General features: G+C 43.2%; 1 protein-coding gene across 4 annotated transcripts in view; it reads right to left on the bottom strand.

The window, feature by feature from the left end:
* Nucleotides 1-11,105: 11,105 nt before the first annotated feature.
* TECPR1 (tectonin beta-propeller repeat containing 1) overlaps nucleotides 11,106-23,767 on the bottom strand; it is a 50,182-nt gene continuing 37,520 nt past the window's right edge. For all 4 annotated transcript variants that reach the window (XM_087729474.1, XM_087729475.1, XM_087729478.1 and 1 more), the window contains 6 exons: nucleotides 23,003-23,177; nucleotides 21,478-21,613; nucleotides 19,183-19,275; nucleotides 15,808-15,914; nucleotides 15,143-15,262; nucleotides 11,106-13,627 (listed from right to left, as the gene is read on the bottom strand). In XM_087729474.1, coding sequence (XP_087585600.1) covers nucleotides 13,442-13,627; nucleotides 15,143-15,262; nucleotides 15,808-15,914; nucleotides 19,183-19,275; nucleotides 21,478-21,613; nucleotides 23,003-23,177 — 817 coding nt within the window. In that variant the 3' untranslated portion in view covers nucleotides 11,106-13,441. The remainder of the gene's footprint in view (nucleotides 13,628-15,142; nucleotides 15,263-15,807; nucleotides 15,915-19,182; nucleotides 19,276-21,477; nucleotides 21,614-23,002; nucleotides 23,178-23,767) is intronic.

Genomic DNA, 23,767 nt, shown 5'->3' with positions numbered 1-23,767 from the left:
CTAATAATATTCCTACAATGAATGTAAATCCTGCAAGCTGTTAGTTGTCCCATGCCAGGAAAGATATCCGAGGTGGCGCAGTGGTTAAAGGCAGCACTGCAGGCTACTTCAGCTGACTGCAGTTCTGCAGTTCGGCTGTTCAAATCTCACCGGCTCAGGGTTGACTCAGCCTTCCATCCTTCCGAGGTGGGTAAAATGAGGACCCGGATTGTTGTTGGGGGCAACATGCTGACTCTGTAAACCGCTTAGAGAGGGCTGAAAGCCCTATGAAGCGGTATATAAGTCTAACTGCTATTGCTATTGCTATATCCAGATGTTCTTCAAGTTCATTACCTATTAGTTGTAGCCCTCATGATCCATGATGAGGGACGTTAGTGTTAGCTCCTCAACATCTGGCGATCCAGAGACCCCCCGCATTCCCGACTTTAAGCTCAAACTAGATGAACTCATGTTAGTTGTTAGAATTTTTATGAAGGTTGTATATGTGTTTTTAATTGATAAATCAGCATGGAGGACTCTAGATGACATGTAAGGTAAAGGTAAAGGTTCTCCTCGCACGTAGGTGTTAGTTGTTCCCAACTCTACATGCTCATCTCCGTTTCGAAGCCGAAGAGCCAGCGCTGTCCGAAGACGTCTCCGTGGTCATGTGGCCACATGACTCAACGCCGAAGGCGCACGGAACGCTGTTCCTTTCTCAGGAACATTGTCCCTATTTTTCTACTTGCATTTTTAACATGCTTTCGAACTGCTAGGTTGGCAGAAGCTGGGACAAGTCACGGGAGCTCCCTCCGTTACGCGAACCGCCGAACTGCTGACCTTTCTGATCGACAAACTCAGTGTCTTAGCCACTGAGCTACTGCCTCTCTCTTCAGATGACAGACTTTGTACAAAAAAAGGGGGGGGGGCTTTAACACCACAATCTCCTTCGGGATCAGGATGAAATCACTTTTTTATTCCAGTAGAAATTGCCGCTTCAGGATAGGACTACAGTAATGGATAGAGAATAAAGATCCCTTCATCCCCGTTTTTAGGGTTTTGATCTACCTAGTCTATATTTTGTTGTTTTAATATTTTTTAAACACCATAAATAAACCTCTCATTTAGCTGTCTGTATTTTGCATGCTGACAGAAGATTTATGTTTTCAATCAATGAATTAAATAGTCAACAGTGCCTTTTTGTCTTCGTTTCTGTATGCTGGGACTCTCGTTCTGCTATTGGTAAGGGACATGAGTAGATGGGTTCCACCACAAATGCGCGCACAACAAAAGCGCGCCTGACTAAACCGTGGTGTCTAAAGCGCGGTGACAAAACCGCGTGACGAATTAGCGACTAATTAGCCCTAAAGCGCGCCGACAAAAGCGCGCCGACAGAAGCGCGCTGTAACGTAACCCTCAACCTAACCCTAAACCTAACCCTAAACCTAACTGTAAATCTTACCTTAAATGAAATCGCGCTTCTGTCGGCGCGCTGTTGTCGGCGCGCTTTTGAAATCGCGGTTTTGAAATTGCGGTTTTAGCGCCGCGGTGTTGTCGGCACGCTTATGACGTTCGCGCTTTTGACGGGTCACGGAGTAGATGTTTCTCCAAGCTGAATTGACAAAGTTGGCTTGTTGTAGAAGTGGGAACTCTGAAGACTTAAACGGGGCTCTAGAGCTACCCTTAGCTTTAAACATCCAAAGGAGAACTCAAATCTGTTCTTCTGGAGCCGCATGTGGCTCTTTCATCCCTCTGCTGTGGCTCCCTGTTGCTCAAAATATGCATCACAACCGCCAAAATACGCGACACCTGCTGGCACGTGATTGATTGAGCTGTTCAACCCTCCGGTAGACCAACCATGGTTAACTCCAAGAGAAGAAAAGTTTCAGAAGAAAACAAAATGTTTAATTTAACTACATATACTAGTTTTGGGGCTGTTCAGGAAATACCGTATTTTTCGAAGTATAAGACACACCAAGATTTTGAAGAGCAAATTTAAAAAAAATATTTTTTTGCACTCTACAGACCTCCCAAAAATGGCCCTTTTTTTTACGAAAACAGGTTTATTTTTCATCAAAAAAAGGGCATGAATAGCATTTAGGAGGCTTATAGAATGCTCCTGGGGGCTGGGAGAGGGGGAAAACGAGCAAAAAACGGGACCGGCTTTTGTCAAAAAAAGGGCATGCATAGCCTTTAGGAGACTTATAGAGTGCTCCTGAGGGCTGCGGGGGGGGGGCAAAAAATGGCCCGTTTTTCACTCATTTATGCCCTCCCCAGCCCCCAGGAGCACTCCGGAAGCCTCCTAAAGGCTATGCACGGCCATTTTGGTGAAGGGAGCAGGGTTTCTGGAGGTCAAAAATGCTGTACTCAGTGTGTAAGACGCACCCAGATCTTCACCCTCTTTTTCGAGGGAAAAAGGTGCGTCTTATACTCTGAAAAATACGGTAGTCGGGCACGGGAAGGGTTTTGTGGTTCCCATCGTTTTCTTTTCTGTGGGAGATGGGTCCAAATGGCTCTTTGGAGTGTTTAAGGTTGCCCACCGCTGTTCTAGAGTGTTGAGATGAAAACAGAAAGGCCACCTCTGGCCATGCTTAGAGTTGAGCACCAACTTATTTATGTAACATCTCAATCCGCAAGAACAGTGTTTCTAAAAATCTCGCCACTTGAAGATGGCTTTATCCCTCCCCATATGCTGGACTACAACTCCCAGCTTCCCCTGCCACCATTGCCCCCACAGCCGCCAAACCGTCTAAAATTGTCAGCCACTGTAAAAGGAGGGGGAAAAATGCCTTCTGCATCTCTTTTTTTTTTTTAAAAAAGATATTTTTATTGTTTTTACATTTAAAACAGTGCAACGCTGCGAAGTCGCACTGACTGTACAATCACATTATATACAGATAATCTCGTCCGAGAGCTATTAGCCTCCTTAATTCATTATCTACCCTTCTATCCAATCACATTATTTACCGTTGGTTCCAGTCTTCTCACCTTGTCTTATACCAATAATAAAATATTCCAAACTTCATAATATGCCGATTTCCCTTTATTTTTTAATTCAAAGGTGAGCTCACCTATCTGCTCCCGTACAGGCCAAAATTTTTCCTAATGATGTTTAACTCTGATGGGATATTTTCTTTTTTCCCCAATACTGCGCATAGATGATTATATGTGCCGCAGTTAATCCATGTATAATTAGATAGAGCCTTGTGCATCTCATTAAGCCATATTCTAGGCAAATGTGTCTCACATTGAAGAGGTGCACTTCACATCTTGGCAAATTGAAGAGGTGGACTTCAATACACCCATCTTAAAGTGGCCAAGTTGAGAAATACTGCACTAGAATCTTTCCTGAAACATCCATCTTTGCAACATATAAAGTGAAAAGCCACTGCTGTGCTAAAATCACCAAGATCCAAACTCTGTCCATGCCAAAAAAACTAGAAAGAAGACTGTATATGATTGAAAAGAACATTTCTTTGATGATAGATGATAGATAGATAGATAGATAGATAGATAGATAGATAGATATAGATGATAAATAGATAGATAGATACATGATAGATAGATAGATAGATGATAGATAGATAGATAGATGATAGATAGATAGATAGATAGATAGATAGATAGATAGATAGATAGATAGATAGATATAGATGATAAATAGATAGATAGATACATGATAGATAGATAGATAGATAGATAGATAGATAGATAGATAGATAGATAGATAGATAGATAGATAGATAGATGATAGATAGATAGATAGATAGAAATAGATGATAGATAGATAGATAGATAGATAGATAGATGATAGATAGATAGATAGATAGATAGATACATACATACATACATAGATAGATAGATAGATAGATAGATAGATATAGATGATAAATAGATAGATACATGATAGCTAGATAGATAGATAGATAGATGATAGATAGATAGATAGAAATAGATGATAGATAGATAGATAGATACATGATAGATAGATAGATAGATAGATAGATAGATAGATGATAGATAGATAGATAGATAGATACATGATAGATAGATGATAGATAGATAGATATAGATGATAAATAGATAGATACATGATAGATAGATAGATATAGATGATAGATGATAGATAGATAGATAGATAGATACATGATAGATAGATAGATGATAGATAGATATATAGATACATGATAGATAGATAGATAGATACATGATAGATATAGATGATAAATAGATGGATATAGATGATAGATAGATAGATGATAGATAGATAGATAGAAATAGATGATAGATAGATAGATAGATAGATAGATAGATAGATAGATAGATACATGATTGATAGATAGATAGATAGATAGATAGATAGATGATAGATAGATATAGATGATAAATAGATAGATAGATAGATAGATACATGATAGATAGATAGATAGATGATAGATAGATGATAGATAGATGATAGATAGATAGATAGATAGATAGATAGATAGATAGATGATAGACACAGACAGACAGATATAGAGATAGATAGATATATAGAATAGATATAGATATCGATATCTATAACAACTAAAAGATATACAATATATTCCAATTGTGCCCTTATCCCTTTCAAAAAAACATTATATTCTTAAGTAGGTTTATTCCCTTTGCCTTCCACCAACACTGGTTTTATAAAATTCCCCCCCCCACATTTCATTATAATTATTTGTTTCGATCATCCCTTTTTAAAATTTAATTTCTGTTGTTCATTGATCATTTGCTGCTGTGCTCCAAATTCCGTTACACCCCTCATTTCTTTGAATATCTCCATTTCGTCCCCAATATTTAGCCATCGCTCGTTCTAAGCTACCATTATCATTTCTTTACAGTGTGTCTTTTCCACTTGCAATCCGAACCAGTAGCTGTTTAGGAGCCGAGTGTGTGCGCTTTATTTTTTGTTAAATTTTATTTTGAAGAATAAAGGACATTTTACTTAAAGTCAGGTGGGTTTTGTTTTTTTTCCTGTTTCCTTCTGGGTGTGGGAACGTAAGAACAATAGCTGCCTTAATCAGAGGTCCTGAATCGGCCACCCTCCTCAAAACAGTCCACATTTTTTTTTACATTGATGATGTTCGTGCATCGTGTTCGAAGAGGACGTTGACATCTATCAGATTGTCTTCTCACCACAATGTGTCCGAAGCAGAGGTGGGTTTCTACCAGTTCGGCTGAGTAGGTAGTAACGCAGCTTGCCACCCCCACCCGAAACCGGTAGGGCCATCTTGATTTTCGGTTCTGTGCATACGCAGGACAATCTTCATTGCAAAAATTTATTCCCCCCCCCCTTTTCTAACATGTGCATTCACAGATGTTTAGGTGCAAATGCGCATGCGTGCGGAGTTTCGCTCGCACGCATGCGCAAGCTTTTTTGTGCGCCGAACCGACAGTCATACCGGTAGCAACCCAAACCCAGTAGCTGGTAAGGCCGATGCGGGCATGAAATGTTCTGCCCCATGTCGGTGAGGCTTCTGTGGGCGCACACACCACTACGGCAGCGTTTGAAGCTCTGGCTTTGTGGAGTTTAAAAAAGAAATAGAAATAAAAAAATCCTGCAGAACGATTACGTTCGGGAGCGAGATGTAAGGAGGAACATCCCCGGCGGATCGGACGATCGCTACAACAGCCCAGCGGTTGCGAGGCCCTCCCCGCTCTGCCTTTGGTGACATTCAACGTGTCCCCGTTTTGCAGGAGAACAAAAGCCGTGGAAAAGGTGCAACAAAGTGGCTGGAAAAGGTCACCGTTGTTTACCACGTTGGCAGAGGTGCCCTTGATCAAAGTGGAATCTTCTGCATCACTTGGGACGAACAGGGGAAGACTGATTAAACACAAACAATGCCCTCTTCGCCGGGAACGAGACGATTTTTTAAGGGTGGCTGCGGAGAACTGGAATCTGTTCTCCGGCATTTTCCTACGGGCGTTGTCTTAAGTTCACCCACTTAACAGAGACCTGGATTGTTCTCCGGTTGGCATTTCGAGCGCATATGTCACGCTGGGTAGGGCCACGGCGTTCTTCTGGATGGGGTTCAAGGCAGAGTTGAAATCTGTGCTGTTGTTTGGTGCCGTCAGAGGTGGCACCAAGTTGATCTCTAGAAGTCCCCCCTTCTCTGTTGTTTTCTGTGGGACTTAAGGAACACAAGATGTTCCTTGGGGGGGTAACATCTCAGATAAGTTCACCTTCTCCGTTCCAAAGTTGGAGGTTGGACAGAGAATTTAAGATCCTCTACTGCTTCCAACACCGATTCTTATATAGGTTCTCCTGGTTGATCGGAGGGCTGGACTAGAAGACCTCCAAGATCCCTTCCAGCTCCCTCCAAAATAATTCTAATTAATTCTAATTCTATTCTGGTGGCTTTCTACCGCTGCACCATAGAGAGTATTTTAACTTGCTGCACCTGTGTCTCATTTGCCAATTGCACAGTGGCAGATAGGAGAGCGCTCCAGAGGGTCAACGTCGTTGCCCAGAGGATCATGGGTTGCCCTCTCCCCTCTTTGGAAGAGATTTATACCTCCCGCTGCCATAAGAAAGTTGAAACATCCTTAAAGCATCGCACAGATTGGGCCTCCTTAGGGTACCGTCGACCGGACAATGCCGGTTGGCGACTACCTGAGGGAGGTCTTTCTCTGTAGCGGCTCCAGCCCTGTGGAACGATCTTCCCGCAGAGATCTGGACCCTTCCCACTCTCCCGGCCTTCTGTAAAGCCATTAAAACCTGGCTGTTCCGGCAGGCCTGGGGCTGTTGACCCCAAAATATGGTCCAGCCCCACTTAGAATGGAGTGCATGATGTGTTTTTTTTTTTTAATCTATTTTTTTTTTCTTTCCTCTTCTTCTTTTTTGATTTACTGTATTGTTAGCCGCCCGGAGTCCCACGGGATTGGGCGGCATACAAATGTTATTAAAACTTAAACTTAAAACTTAAAGATCCATCTCATCCTGGCCACCCCCTTTTTTTTTGAACTATTACCCTCTGGCTGAAAAACAGCTTCTATCCCAGGGCAGTAACTATATTGAATTCTATGGCATAGTGCCGGGATGGTGAACCTATGGCATTCGTGCCACAGACGGCACGTAGAGCCATTTCCCCGGGCAAGCAAGGCGTTGCCCTGTCAGCTGGCCAGCGCGCACGCATGCACTGGCCAGGTGACTTCAGCCTTTTTTTGAGGCCATTTTTCGCCCTCCCCAGGCTCCGGAGGCTTTATAGGCGTGGCTTCCTGCCGGTTCTAATCTCTTCTATAGAAGAGGTTCCACAAATCTACCGTGCCGTTTAGAACCGGTTCCAGCTCCCTCCTCCCGACCGCCCGCTTGCCCCGCCCGCCGCTCACTGATTGGCTGGCTCGCCAATCGCCCCGCCGGCCTCTAAGAGTCCTATCTGAACCTTAAAGTCTTAAAGCTGTCAAGTTTGAACACCCCTGCAGGCAGAAATCCATTCAAGACGGGCTATTTCAAAACTCCTTGGAGCAATGTTTTACCACTAACGAAAGCAGAATGGTAGGATTAGAACGAGAAGCCCTTCACCCAAGATCCAACAGAGGAGAAAATCTAATGACAATAGGAACTGCCCAACACCCTTTTAGAAACACAGAGCCCACATTACATAAATCCAAAACTTTAAAGTTACAGAAACTATAAAGGTCCATCCACCAATTCAACCATTTGGTCAGCTGTCCCAGCACTGTATGCTGCCTTTGTGGGTGTGGTTCTGTGCGTCAATAAACTTTCTTTCCAATCCGCCTCCATGTTGTTTCCATCATCTTTCCGAGCCGAGGTGGCGCAGTGGTTAGGGTGCAGTACTGCAGGCCACTTCAGCTGACTGTTATCTGCAGTTCAGCGGTTCTAATCTCACCGGCTCAAGGTTGACTCAGCCTTCCATCCTTCCGAGGTGGGTGAAATGAGGACCCAGACTGTGGGGGCGATATGCTGACTCTCTAAACCGCTTAGAGAGGGCTGAAAGCCCTATGAAGCGGTATATAAGTCTAACTGCTATTGCTATTGCTTTCTCCCAGCTTGGAACTGAACCAGATGGATTTTCCTTCCAACACCCACAAATATTGGTGTGCTGTTATCCTGTCACCCCTAGTCCTTCTTATTTTTAAAAAAAAATTAAACTAGACCTATCCAATTCTTGCAACCGTTCTTTGTATGCTTTAAGCCTTTGGTCCCCTAATCATCTTTGTTGTTCTTCTCTGCACTCTTTCCAGAGTCTCGACATCTTTTTTATATTGTGGTGACCAAAACACTGATGCAGTGTTCCAAGAGTGGGCTTACCAAGGCCTTATGAAGGGGCATGTCTCTTGCACCCAAACTCTAAGCATCATTCATGAAAACACAACCGTCCTGACCTTCGGAGACAAGCCAGGGATCTTTGGCTTGTATAACATCTCAAAGGCCAGCTGCCAGCAGAGCTTGGACGATGGGGACATTGGGGGGGAACTTGGGCCAGTCCTGGAGTCTGGGGAAGTCTCTGATGGATATTGAGCCGAGGTGGCGCAGTGGTTAGGGTGCAGGCCACTTCAACTGACTGTTATCTGCAGTTCAGCGGTTCTAATCTCACTGGCTCAAGGTTGACTCAGCCTTCCGTCCTTCCGAGGTGGGTGAAATGAGGACCCAGACTGTGGGGGTGATATGCTGACTCTGTAAACCGCTTAGAGAGGGCTGAAAGCCCTATGAAGCGGTATATAAGTCTAAGTGCTATTGCTATTGCTATTCTACGTCAGACACAGAGATAGATCCAGGGCCGTCTGACATTTCCCAGCTGCCTTCGGAGTTGGAGATAAGTGAGGAAGAAGAGCAGCTGGAGCCTGTTCCAGATGTGTGTAGGTGCAGAGATATTAGGAGTCACAAACGGAGGGCGTTGTGACTTTGTAGAAGTTCTACGGTCCTCTAAGTTAAAGAGAAGGTCCAACATGTAAGGAACTCAAGAAACTCACCTGAAGGTAGAAGAAGAAACAATGGCTGGAAACTAAGAGAGAAGCAACTTAGAACTAAGGAGAAATGTATTGACCTTGAGATGCTGTGGGATGTTTCAACACAGGAGTTTTTTCGGAAGAGACTGGACCACCCTTTGGCTGAAATGGCACAGGGTCTCCTGTTTGAGCAGGGGGTTGGACTAGAAGACCTCCAAGGTCCCTTCCAACTCTTTGTTTGTTCTGTTATTCATTCCTTTCTTCCCAGCTGTCGACCCTCCTCAATGAGCGAGGAAGAGTTTCAAATGGTCGACCCGTTGTACCCAACCCGGGAACAACCGCAAACCACTTGGCCCAAATTAAGCAGTTAAAGATACTACAGTATCCACTTTCCCCCTTGGTGCCAACACAAACATCGCTCCTCTTAATCTCTGCAGAAGACACTTCCAGGGCAAAGCAGAAAAGCCAGTTTGGGAGGAAGAAAGCCCTTTCCATCGACATTCTCCGGTGCATCTGCTCACACTTCTTCCGGCTTGAAACAGCCAGCAGAGAGGAACAGCTCAACGCACAATAAAAACCCCACTTGTAAAATCAGGTTCGCCGTTGTTGGCTCCCCTCTTCTTTGCTCATTTGAAAAATTAGGAATTCTGGTTGTTGTTGAGGGTTGGGAAGTAACTCTGATTGACACTCTTTGAGAGACCGCCTGCTGCCAATTACCTCCCACAGACCCATTAGATCTCACAGGGTCGGCCTCCTCCGGGTTCCGTCTACCAGCCAATGCCACCTGGCTACTACCCGGGGGAGGGCCTTCTCTGTGGCAGCTCCGGCCCTCTGGAACGAACTCCCGGCAGGGATTCGGACCCTCACCTCTCTCCAGGCCTTCCGAAAAGCCGTCAAAACCTGGCTTTGCCGGCAGGCCTGGGGTTGATGAGTTCCCCTCCCCTCTCGACTTGTGTGGTTGTGTGATTCTTGCCTATTTTAATTATTTGTACTCTGTTCTATGTTCCCCTTTTTCCCCTTTTGAGTTGTTCGCCGCCCTGAGTCCCTCCCGGAGAAGGGCGGCATACAAATAATAAAATTCAATTCAATTCTCATAGAGAATTGAATCTCATAGAGAGCAATTTAACTCAGAGAGAAATACTACCCCCCTCCCTTCTCTGTAGAAAAAAATTGCCATAGCATATTACTATTTTCCCAATTCCTACCGTTTCCCTGAAAATAAGACCTCCCCGGATAATAAGCCCAATCGGGCTTTTGAGCGCATGCGCTAAAATAAGCCCTCCCCCTGAAAATAAGACCTCCCCAAAAATATTGCAACACAGCAGCAGCTGATAACTGGCGTACGGCTCTGCTCCCCCACCTCTGCCTCCAACACAGAGCCCTCATCGGAGCCTTCCGCAGATCACGCTCGCTGCCTCTTGCACCTCAAATTAAGACCTCCCCGAAAATAAGGCCAAGCACTTATTTTGGGGATCAAAAGATGGACCACTGCTGTTTTCCCAATTACATATGAGCCAGCCGTGTGCAGCAGCTGCCAAAAAAGCCAACACAGTTCTAGGCTGCATCAACAGAGGGAGAGAATCAAGGTCACGGGAAGTGTTGATACCACTTTATAAGGCCTTGGTAAGGCCACACTTGGAATACGGCATCCAGTTTTGGTCGCCACAATATAGAAAAGATGTGGAGACTCTAGAAAGAGTGCAGAGAAGAGCAACAAAGAGGATTAGGGGACTGGAGGCTAAAACATATGAAGAACGGTTGCAGGAACTGGGGATGTCCAGTTTAATGAAAATAAGGATTAGGGGAGACACGATAGCAGTCTTCCGATATCTCAGGGGTTGCCCCAAAGAAAAGGGAGTCAAGCTATTCTCCAAAGCACCTTAAGGCAGGACAAGGAGCAATGGGTGGAAACTAATTACGGAGAGAAGCAACCTAGGAGTAAGGAGGAATTTCCTAATAGTTAGAACAATTAATCAGTGGAACAACTTGCCTCCAGAAGTTGTGAATGTTCCAACACTGGACGTTTTTAAGAAGATGTTGGAGAGCCATTTGTCTGAAGTGGTGTAGGGTTTCCAACCTTAAGCAGGGGGTTGGACTAGAAGTCCTCCAAGGTCCCTTCCAACTCTGTTCTTCTATTCCAAATTAAGAGTACATTTAAAAGAAAGGAAACGTTAAAAATGAAATGTACACGGTTAACATCTTGATTTGATTTTATTGTCCCCTCTGGGCCGTTTCTACATTGCGTTGGGTTTCGATTCGTGGCGTGGGTGAATTTTTCTTTAGGCGTACACGTACATTCTTCACTTCTCGTTCCCCAGTGGAGAAAAAAAAATCAACCCAAATGGTGTCCTCGGTGTCGGGGAAGGGAAAATGTGTCTCGCTTTTGCTTGAATATTGAATAAAATGTGAACATTTCATAAACAGGTGTCCACGTATCAAGAGCCACTTCGTGCCACAATTTTTTCTTTCTCGACAGTGACAAATACAAAAATATTTCACTCTGAAAAACCGGCGACCGGTAGAAAAGGAACCGTTCTGCTTTTAAAACAGAACATCTATCCATTCCCCCCCCCCCCGTTTTTGAGAACATGATGCTTAAAACACACTCATCCCACCTGTATTTTTTCCCTCCCTTGGTGTCACATCCAGGCACTCAAAGGGAAAAGAAATGTAAAGGTATTGATTTCAAATGCAAAACAATTCTGGAACCAGGCCACAATGTTGCTCGCTGTCTCTCTCTCACACTAGAGGCATCACCAGAGAAGATACACAAGTGGATCGAAAACTCCTTGTTCTGATTAAGGTCAACGGGGCCCCATCAAGGAGGCAGGAGTGTCCTTCCCTTAGCTGTTTTAGTGCACTTTTGCGGAAAGGAAAGAAGGAAGGAAGAGGGAGGGAGGGAAAGAAGAAAAAGAAAGAAAGATAAGGAAGGAAGCAAGCAAAGTATGAAAGGGAGGGGAAGAAGGGAGAGGGGGGGAAGAATAAAGTGAGAGAGGGAGAGAGAAAGAAAAAAGAAAGAGAGAGGGGAGGGAAATGAGAAAGAAAGATAGATGAAGGAAGGAAGAAAGGGAAGTAGGAAAGGAAGGGGAAGGAGGGAGAGGGGGAAAGAATACAGTGAAGTGGGAGAGCGAGAGAAAGAAAGAAAAAGAAAGAGAGGGGAGGGAAATGAGAAAGAGAAAAAGAAAGATAGATGAAGGAAGGAAGAAAGGGAAGTAGGAAAGGAAGGGAAAGGAGGGAGAGGGGGAAGGAATAAAGTAAAGTAAGATAAGGTAAAGTGACAGAGAAAGAAACAGAGAGAGGGGGGAAGAAAACGAAGAAAGAAAAAGAGATAGATGAAGGAAAGAAGAGAAATAGGAAAGGAAGGGGAAGGAGGGAGAGGGTAAAGTAAAGAAAGAAAGAAAGAAAGAAAGAAAGAAAGAAAGAAAGAAAGAAAGAAAGAAAGAAAGAAAGTCAATCAATCTATACATCTTTGAGTTGCTGAGATTGAGTGCTCTAAATCAACAGGAAAAATGGAGCCATTGGCCATTTTCACAGCTGCATTTCGCCCAGGGGTTGCCAGCTGCCAATCTTGGCTTTTCAATCCCTAGCTGCTTCTCTGCTCATTCTCATCATTGGGTGACAAATGTAGGCCCCCCTGGGGCCTTTGAAGAAAATTTATCTATCTATCTATCTATCTATCTATCTATCTATCTATCTATCTATCTATCTATCTATCTATCTTCATCCATCCATCCATCCATCCATCCAAAGTGCTACCTATAGAATTAACCAACTGGCTCAGTTTATTCATATCAACCCCGTCTGGGAGGCTGGCTCACCATATATCAGGTCCTGCCTGTGGAACATCTAAGAAAGCCAGGGATCGGGTCAACGATACTCCGAGGGGTGGAGGGGCTTAGAATAGAAAGGGTTAATCGATCCTAATTCGCCTACATTGTTGGGTCATATACTGGCCAGCATAAACCAAGGCTTAGTTGATGGGAACGAATCCAGGGCTACCGGAGAACTTCAGATTCCACCAGGCCTAAGAAATGCGATAATAAATTAAGGGGTTAAAACAACAACACGAGCAGAATTCACACATACACACACACAGACACAAACATCCAGTTCTCCCACTGAGGTGGTGGGACATGCAGTCTCTCTGTTCAACTGTCTCCAGATCATGATCTTCTCCGTTGTGTATCTTCTCCACTGGAAGGATGGGGTTGAATCTTAACTTCCAGAATGCTCACGGAGAAGTGGGGAATTCTGGGAGATCACAAACACACACAACTGGGAGACCACTACCACCACCACCACCCTCCCAGGTTGGAGCATCACTTCGACGAGGATGGGGGGTCGACGCCTGCGGTCTCGCCAAAGGGACACAAGATGGAAGGGTCGGTGTGGATTTCATGCTTGGAGTTGGCTTGGTCTCCTTGGACACTCAATGGGGGAGCGTTCCAAAACCAGCCTGGTCTTCCGGGTAGCTTCCGTGATCCAGGACACCCGCCATGAGCAGAAGGTGGAAACGTCAGAAGACAAGTCAACACTGGACAGCGTTAAGGTCCAAGTCTTGGACGCCGTCGACAAAAATGGTGGTTTGGGGCTGGTGGCTTCCGTGAACCTCTAAGCTACTGAGGTTGCGAGGAGAGCTGCTGGGACCATCCTGAGCCGCCACCTTGGTCCTTTCGGTCGAGTTTCCTCGGACGGTGATGTGTTCCCATCCTCCCTGCAAAGGAGGGAGGATAAACTGAAAGTCAGGAATCGGGAGGGAATGGTTTATATGCAGTTGACATTGCTCATGTGTAATACCTCTCCTGCAACTTTTGCCATTCATTTAATTCTATCGAGGCCAAGGTGGCGCAGTGGTTAGAGAGGGGTACTGCAGGCTACTTCTGCTGACTGCTAGCTGCAGTTCAGCAGTTCAAATATCACCAGGCTCAAGGTTGGACTCAGCCTTCCATCCTTCCGAGGTGGGTAAAATGAGGACCCAGATTATTGGGTGCAAGAGTGCTATTGTTATTGCTATTGCTATCTCTCTCTTTCTCATTCTATCTATCTATCTATCTATCTATCTATCTATCTATCTATCTATCTATCTATCATCTATCTATCTATCTATCTATCTATCTATCTATCTATCATCTATCTATCTATCATCTATCTATCTATCTATCTATCTATCTATCTATCTATCATCTATCTATCTATCTATCTATCTATCTATCTATCTATCATCTATCTATCTATCTATCTATCTATCTATCTATATCTATCTATCATCTATCTATCTATCTATCATCTATCTATCTATCTATCTATCTATCTATCTATCTATCTATCTATCTATCTATCTATCTATCATCTATCTAATCTATCTATCCAATCATCCATCTGACACAAAGCGTTCTAACTACATAACCTGGGTCACACCAAATTCTGTTTCAAAAGTCAGAAGGACCCCAGACAATCAGAAAGCCCTAAAGGAAATTAAAAAGCCCTAGACATCTCCTCACCAACTAATCAACACCCATAGAGAGTAAGACCAAGATTTAACACTAGACCAACAATCTATAAGTAAACAATACTCCATTTGAGGATCCATCAACTCAGACAAACAAGCTAACATTAAACAACAGCCTAACCAAGGAGCTAGCAAGAACACTCCCACCAACACAAAACAGAGCAGTGTGTGTGTGTGTGTGTCTGTGTGTTTAGTGCTCATTGAGCAGGATGGTTTTCTGGCAGACATTTCATTATCCAACTAGGTAACATTATCAGTATATGTATAAAAACAGAGGAAACACAATTCCTTTCTAGTACTGATGATGTTATCTAGTTGGGTAATGAAATGTCTGCCAGAAAGCCACCATGCTCAAAAGAGCACCAAGGACCCCACAAGTCCTCCTCCTCTTCTTCCTCGTCCCCCAAAATCCCACTGCCTTCAAGCCCTGATGATGTTACCTAGCTGTGTCACGAAACGTCTGCAAGAAAACCACCAAGCTCAGAGAGCACCAAGGACCCCGCAGTCCTCCTCCTCCTCTCTGCACCCTGCCCTCCCTTCTAGCACTGATGATGCTACCTCGTTGGGTCACGAAACGCCCGCAAGAAACACCACCAAGCTCAGAGAGCACCACAGTTGGAACCTGACTCTTCAGAAACCTTCCATCTAAAAGACCTCTTGTCTCTTCTGCTTATAGAGCTCTCTGGATTATGGAGAGGACCGAGAGTTTTGGAAGCTCACCCCGATGCCGTAGTCCCAGGAGACTCCCTTGGGTTCCAGAGGCTGCACCCCGGTCCGGTGGCAGACAGTCCCACAGCTCAGGCTGTGACTCCCTTGGACTTTATCAGCTATCACCCAGATCTAAAAAAAATAAATATAAATATAAATATAACAGGAAAGGTTTTGCAAGCCATCCTTCTTCATGAACACGTCATGCCCAGGTCAAAGATGGGCTTTGAAGACGGCCGAGATGCTCTCACAAAGCCGAAAGAGCCGAGGTGGCGCAGTGGTTAGGGTGCAGTACTGCAGGCCACTTCAGCGGACTGTTATCTGCAGCTCAGCGGTTCTAATCTCACCGGCTCAAGGTTAACTCAGCCTTCCATCCTTCCGAGGTGGGTGAAATGAGAACCCAGACTGTGGGGACAATATGCTGACTCTGTAAACCGCTTAGAGAGGGCTGAAAGCCCTATGAAGCGGTATATAAGTCTAACTGCTATTGCTATTGCTAAGTGGCAGCCGGGAGGGGTATTTTTCAGAGTCGTAAAATATCTACCGTGGCAGGTAACCCCAATCAGAAGGGGCACACAGCTGGCTGGGGAATTCTGGGAGTTGAAGTCCACTCATCTTAAAGTTAAGAAACACTGGGTTAAATTCTTACAAGAGATACTTTTCTGATATGGCCGCACCTGATCCAAAGGTCCGACAGAAACTTTTCGGACGTTGTTTGAAATGTGTTCCCAACTAGATCCTTGAGGGTAACTCGGTGTGATTCCGGCACGAAACCACAGATTACCTGTAAAAGACAAAACTTTCAGACCAAGCAGAAACAAATTCATCTACCAGTTGGTGATCTTAACTCCTTGTAAATCTTTGTAGACAGAGTGCTGGCTTCAGTTAATCCAGTATAGGGAGTCCTCCATTTATGACCGCAATTAATTTTCATTGCTAAGCAAGGTAGTTGTTAAGGGACCCCTGTTATGACATGTTTTTTTTTTTGCCACCGTTAAGGGAATCAACGGTGGCTCAGGGGCTAAGACGCTGAGCTTGTCGATCAGAAAGGTCGGCAGTTCGTCGGTTCGAATCCCCAGTGCTGGCAAATGGAGTGAGCTCCCGTTACTTGTCCCGGCTCCTGCCAATCTAGCAGTCCGAAAGCATTTTTAAAAAATGTAAGTAGAAAAATAGGGACCACCTTTGGTGGGAAGGGAACAGCGTTTCGTGAGCCTTCGGTGTTGAGTCATGCCAACCACATGACCACAGAGACGTCTTTCGACAGCGCTGGCTCTTCGGCTTTGAAATGGAGATAACCATCGCCCCCTAGAGTCGGGAACGACTAGCACATATGTGCGAGGGGAACCTTTACCTAAGGAATCACGGCCGAGGTGGCGCAGTGGTTAGGGTGCAGTACTGCAGGCCACTTCAGCTGACTGTTATCTGCAGTTCAGCGGTTCAAATCTCACCGGCTCAAGGTCGACTCAGCCTTCCATCCTTCCGAGGTGGGTGAAATGAGGACCCAGACTGTGGGGGTGATATGCTGACTCTGTAAACCGCTTAGAGAGGGCTGAAAGCCCTATGAAGCAGAATATAAGTCTAACTGCTATTGCTATTGCTAAGTTTAATCATGCAGTCATTAAGCGAATCCAGCTTTCTCCATTGACTTTGCTCGTCGCAAGCTGGCTAGGACAGGGGTCACCAATCTAAATTCATAACTTTAAATCCTGCAGATCACTAATATAAATTTTTTAAAAAGATAAGTAGTGCAATATAAAAAATGCAACTTAACAACGGCAGCAAGACTGTTGGTGGCGCAGTACTGGAAGAAGGAAGAATTGCCTACTATTCAAGAATGGACGTTAAAAGTAACAAACTTAGCAGAGATGGCTAAAATATCAGCATATCTCAAAGACCACTCAAATGAGAAATACAAGCTGGAATGGAGAAGATGGATTGATTACATTCAGAATAAATATGGGACTAAGAAACTCCAGATAGCTTATGAATGAATGAGCAAGGAATGTTACAACTTATCTAAAGTTAGCTTTACAAAAGGGGAGTTTAAGTACAAGCGAGGGACGATGCTAAAGTTAGTTAGTTTATTTTAGTATATGGTTGCTAGGGTTGACTCAGCCTTCCATCCTTCCGAGGTGGGTAAAATGAGGACCCAGATTGTTGTTGGGGGCAATATGCTGACTCTAAACCGCTTAGAGAGGGCTGAAAGCCCTATGAAGCGGTATATAAGTCTAACTGCTATTGCTATTAACAGATATAATTAAGCGATAGATATAATTAAGATATAATTAATAGACAGACACAGACAGATATAATTAATAGAAAGCCCTATGAAGCGGTATATAAGTCTAACTGCTATTGCTATTAACAGATATAATTAACAGATAGCTATAATTAAGATATAATTAATAGACAGACACAGACAGATATAATTAATAGAAAGCCCTATGAAGCGGTATATAAGTCTAACTGCTATTGCTATTAACAGATATAATTAACAGATAGCTATAATTAAGATATAATTAATAGACAGACACAGACAGATATAATTAATAGAAAGCCCTATGAAGCGGTATATAAGTCTAACTGCTATTGCTATTAACAGATATAATTAACAGATAGCTATAATTAAGATATAATTAATAGACAGACACAGACAGATATAATTAATAGAAAGCCCTATGAAGCGGTATATAAGTCTAACTGCTATTGCTATTAACAGATATAATTAACAGATAGCTATAATTAAGATATAATTAATAGACAGACACAGACAGATATAATTAATAGAAAGCCCTATGAAGCGGTATATAAGTCTAACTGCTATTGCTATTAACAGATATAATTAACAGATAGCTATAATTAAGATATAATTAATAGACAGACACAGACAGATATAATTAATAGAAAGCCCTATGAAGCGGTATATAAGTCTAACTGCTATTGCTATTAACAGATATAATTAACAGATAGCTATAATTAAGATATAATTAATAGACAGACACAGACAGATATAATTAATAGAAAGCCCTATGAAGCGGTATATAAGTCTAACTGCTATTGCTATTAACAGATATAATTAACAGATAGCTATAATTAAGATATAATTAATAGACAGACACAGACAGATATAATTAATAGAAAGCCCTATGAAGCGGTATATAAGTCTAACTGCTATTGCTATTACTATTATACCCTGTATTTGCTCTGCTCGGGGATGTGGGGGTCGGGGGGGGGAGGGAAGGTACATACTTGTAAAACTCTTTAAAACTTTTAATTTTAAAAAATGCAAATAGTTTTTCTGTGGACCATCAAAACTTTCTCACGGATCACCAGTTGGTGACCTCTGGGCTAAGAAGATCACAAGTGGAGATCACAAGTGATCCTGGAACATTGCAACCATTGTTAAACACATGCTAATGATAAGGTGGTGCAGTGGTTAGGGTGCAGTACTGCAGGCCACTTCAGCTGACTGTTATCTGCAGTTCAGCGGTTCAAATCTCACCGGCTCAAGGTTGACTCAGCCTTCCATCCTTCCGAGGTGGGTGAAATGAGGACCCAGACTGTGGGGGCAATTTGCCTACTCAATTTGCTAAAAATCTGTAAACCGCTTAGAGAGGGCTGAAAGCCCTATGAAGCGGTATATAAGTCTAATAAATAAATAAATAAATAAATAATAAATAATAAATAATAAATAATAAATAAATAAACAAACAAACAAACAAACAAATAAACAAATAAACGTCCCAGACTTTTGATTGGGTAACTGTGGGGATGCGGTGTTGGTCATAAGTATGAGGACCGGTCCATAAGTCCCTTTTTTTTCACCGCCGTTGCAACTTGTGAGCAATGGCTAATGAGTGAACGGTTAACAATTCAATTGCTAACCACGAACAAGTACAGATTGTTCCGTGATTTTACAATGTAATTGCACTTCCTTTCCCATGGAGCGCTTACACAATTGGCCAGCAACTCAAAAGAAACCAGATTTTCTTTCCCCCAAAGCCACCATTACAAAGAGAAACCCAACCGGGAACACCGGATTCTCTCCTCACCATTTTTATCCACAGCCAGCACCGCCGTTCGGCCCACGGAAACCTGCTTTAATTTCTGCTTCAGAGGAGAAGGGACGTGGTACCAGCATTCGCCTGGATATTGCCAGAAAACCAGCAAGAAGTAAAAGAAACAAAAATGATTTCCTTCCTTGTTATTTATTTGAATTCATTGAATTAAGGCAGCCATTGAGTGTTGTGGCCCTTCAGGGGCCAATGGAGCTGGCAGCAGATTCGGAGAGTGAGGAGGGTTGGGGAGGAAGATGGGCCAGTCCTGGAGTCTGGGGAAGGCTCTGAGGGGGGCCCTGTGTCGGAGGCAGAGAGGGGGCCAGGGCCATCTGACAGTTATCAGCTGCCTTCTGAGTCAGACATCAGTGAGGCAGAGGAACAGCTGGAGCCTGTTCCCAGTGTGCGCATGCACAGAATTGCCAGACGAAGGGAACAGCTAAAGAACAAGGGTTGATTTGGGAGTAAGGCCACAGGTGGATGATGAATGGCCCTTCCCAGAGGAAATAAAAGAGGAGTGGAGCTTGCAGGAGATAATTCATTCGCTTCATTGGTTCGTGACTCTCCAAGACTCCTTGCCAAGTTTTGCAGATATCAACCTGGCAGCTCTCCAAGCCAGATAAGGTCTGTGACCGTAAATCCTCCCTTGAAAGACTTTGCTGGATGTGAAGGAGCAGAATTCACAGTCAATTAATGAAAGGGGTTTTTGTCGGGACCAGGAGTTTGATTCATGCTCTGGGGAAGCCTCGGTCAGAACACGGAAATACAAACTTGACTTATTACATGCGGCCAATTTTAGCAATTGGCCGGCTTCTTGGACTAGGTTCAACGATCGCCACATTGTTTGAAGCCAACTATTTTGTTGGCTGGGATTAACAGGCAAAGGACTGAGTTTGGCTTTTAAACCTTTGTTTAAAAGGGGGGAAAAGTCATCCTTTCCCCTTCTTTTAATGGGTGGGAAACTCAAAGCATTTACTTTGTTCCTTGAAAAATATCAACAACACAAATCCTGTCTTCTAAACTAAACGTGACTGGCTCAAAACACAGCAGGAACTGTGGGTTGTGTCAGTCTGGTTTTGTGGTTAAGAGGCTGGATTAAAAAAACTGGGAGACGGTGAGTTTTAAGCCTACCTTAGGTATGAAAACCGGCTGGGTGACTTTGGGCCTGGCTGAGCATTAGATGCACAGAAAACTAGAGTTGGCAAACTGCATAAACTTTTTGGGATCGGATAGAATTAAGGATAGGATACTAGAATAAGAGTAGAGTAGAGTAGAATAAGAGTAGAATAGAATAAGAGTAGAGTAGAGTAGCATAGTAGAGTAGAGTAGAATAGTAGAGTAGAGTAGAATAGAATAGAATAGTAGAGTAGAGTAGAATAGAATAGTAGAGTAGAATAGAATAGTAGAGTAGAATAGAATAGTAGAGTAGAATAAGAGTAGAATAGAATAAGAGTAGAGTAGAATAGAAGAGTAGAGTAGAATAGAATAGTAGAGTAGAATAGAATAGTAGAGTAGAATAGAATAGTAGAGTGGAATAGTAGAGTAGAATAAGAGTAGAGTAGCATAGAATAGTAGAGTAGAGTAGAATAGAATAGTAGAGTAGAATAGAATAGAATAGAATAGTAGGGTAGAATAGAATACAATAGTAGAGTAGAATAAGAGTAGAATAAGAGTAGAGTAGAATAGAATAGAAGAGTAGAATAGAATAGTTTAGAATAAGAGTAGAGGAGAACAGAATAGTTGAGTAGAATAAGTCGAGTAGAATAAGAGTAGAATAAGAGTCGAGTAGAATAGAATAGAATAATATAGAGTAAGAGTAGAGTAGAATAAGAGTAGAGTAGAGTAGAATAGAAGAGTAGAGTAGAATAAGAGCAGAGTAGAATAGAATAGTTTAGAATAAGAGTAGAATAGAATAGAATAATATAGAGTAAGAGTAGAGTAGAATAAGAGTAGAGTAGAGTAGAGTAGAGTAGAGTAGAGTAGAGTAGAGTAGAGTAGAGTAGAGTAGAGTAGAGTAGAGTAGAGTAGAATAGAATAACTGGAAAGGACTTTGGAGGTCTTCTAGTCCAACCCCGTTCATGCATTAAACCCAATACCATTTCAGACAAATGATTGTCCATTCTCTTCTCAACACCCTCCAGTGTTGGAGCACCCACAACTCCTGGAGGCAAGTTGTTCCACTGGTTAATTGTCCCACTGTCAGGAAATGTCCCCTTAGCTCTAGGTTGCTTCTCTCCTTGATTCGTTTCCCTCCCTCCTTCCATCTTTACTCTCGACTGGCTACAAACTCACCTTCTGGTTTCTTGGAAGACACCGACCCACGACAGAATGCCGAGCCATCTTGGGCGACAGCCCAGACTTGGTGAAACATCCCTATGGTGACCGAAACGAAGGGTTGGTCTGTTCCCACATGCAGCCAGGAGGTGCCCTGTTGGGGGAAGAGAGCGTGGATGACAAAAGCTTTGTGAGCCTAGAAGACCTTCAAGAGGAGAACATCTGTCTCTGTCCTTTCCCATCCCTTCTTTGAGTCGGGCAACCTGTGCCCAGGTAAACTTCCCACAGCTGAAGTGCTCTGATGCTGAAGACTCTGGGGAGACACGAAGACTAGACAAGAAGTCCTTGACGTATGACCAGAATTCAGCCCAACGTTTCTGTGGCTAAGCGAGACAGTTATAAAGCGCCTTTGGCCCCATTTGTCTGAAATGGTATTGGGTTGAATGCCTGAACAGGGGGTTGGACTAGAAGACCTCCAAGGTCCTTTCCAGTTATTCTACTCTACTCTACTCTTATTCTACTCTACTTTTACTCTATATTATTCTATTCTATTCTACTCGACTCTTATTCTACTCTACTCGACTCTTATTCTACTCAACTATTCTGTTCTACTCTACTCTTATTCTAAACTATTCTATTCTACTCTACTCTTCTATTCTACTCTACTCTTATTCTACTCTACTCTTCTATTCTATTCTACTGTACTCTTCTCTTCTACTCTACTCTTATTCTATTCTACTCTTATTCTACTCTTCTCTTCTACTCTACTATTCTATTCTACTCTTATTCTACTCTACTCTTCTATTCTACTCTACTATTCTACTCTACTCTTATTCTATTCTACTCTTATTCTACTCTACTCTTCTATTCTACTCTACTCTTATTCTATTCTACTCTTATTCTACTCTACTCTTCTATTCTACTCTACTCTTATTCTACTCTACTCTTATTCTACTCTACTATTCTATTCTATTCTATTCTATTCTATTCTATTCTACTATTCTATTCTACTCTACTCTTATTCTACTCTACTCTTCTATTCTACTCTATTCTTCTATTCTGCTCTACTCTTATTCTATTCTACTCTTATTCTACTCTACTATTCTATTCTACTCTACTATTCTATTAGTAGAGTAGAATAGAGTAGACGGGGGGGGGGGGGGAGACACACACACATCTCTGCCTGACAGGGCAATGCCCCTCGTGCCCTAACAAACAGCTCCACATGCCACCTGTGATTTGTGTGCCAGAGATTCGTCATCCCAGCGATAGAAGATGATGTAATTTTTTAAAAAATAGATTGTGCAGAAATGGACAGATGGACACTAAAAACAAAAGAATACAGAGTACTTTTTAACATGGGACTTGTTTTTATAAATGGTTGGATAGTAGAGGTATAAAATGAGTAGCGAAAGTATTATATATATATTGACCCAGACAATAAGGCGCCGTTCACTAAGCGCTTATGTTTGTCATGTGAAAATATAGAAAGAAACTGTTTAAAAACAAACAAACAAACAAAAAAGAGGAGGAAAGTTTTTACCGCCGGATTTTGGGGGGTGACTTGGAGCCGGCAGAGAACGTCTCCCTTGTCGCTGATGGCCCAAAGAGGGACAAACTCTTCCTTTGACCCAGGAGGTTGTGACATGATAGAGACGTCTCGCAAAGCGATTGGAGGCCCTTCTAGCCAGGGTCCGCTGGTGACAATTTTACATTTCCTGGAAATTAAGAGAGAGAGAGAGAGAGAGAGAGGGAGGGAGGGAGGGAGGGAGAGAGAGAAGGAGGGAGGGAGGGAGGGAGGATGTGAGGCACATTTTCAATCCTGATGATGTTACCTAGTTGGGTCGTGAAATGTCTGCAAGAAGCTCACCAAGCTCAGAGAGCAACAAAGACCCCATAGTTCTCCTCCTCCTCTCTGCAAACCCAACTTCCTTCCAACACTGATGATGTTACTGAGTTGGGTCATGAAACGTCTTCAAGGAAACAACCAAGCTCAGGAATCAAGACCCTACAGTCCTCCTCCTCCTCCTGTCTTACTACTTATTCCCCTCTTTCTTTTTCTCTCTCCTCCTCCTGTCTTTTCCTCTTCCTCCTCCTCCTTTCTACTTCTCCACTTCCTTCTTCTTCTCTCCTCTTCCTCCTATCTTTTCCTCTTCCTCCTCCTTCCTACTTCTTTCCCTCTTCCTTCTTCTCTCCTGTCTTTTCCTCTTCCTCCTTCTTCCCCTCTTCCACCTCCTTCTCTCTCCTCCTCCTCTTCATGTCTTTTCCTCTTCCTCCTCCTACTTCTTCCCCTCTTCCACCTCCTTCT

Source organism: Thamnophis sirtalis, unplaced genomic scaffold, assembly GCF_051295495.1.
Source record: "Thamnophis sirtalis isolate CommonGarterSnake01/CBP01778 unplaced genomic scaffold, rThaSir2_p1.2 scaffold_14, whole genome shotgun sequence".
Classification (NCBI taxonomy): domain Eukaryota; kingdom Metazoa; phylum Chordata; class Lepidosauria; order Squamata; family Natricidae; genus Thamnophis; species Thamnophis sirtalis.
The sequence above is the reverse complement of the archived record's forward strand: the minus strand, read 5'-3'. Positions and strand labels throughout refer to the sequence as shown.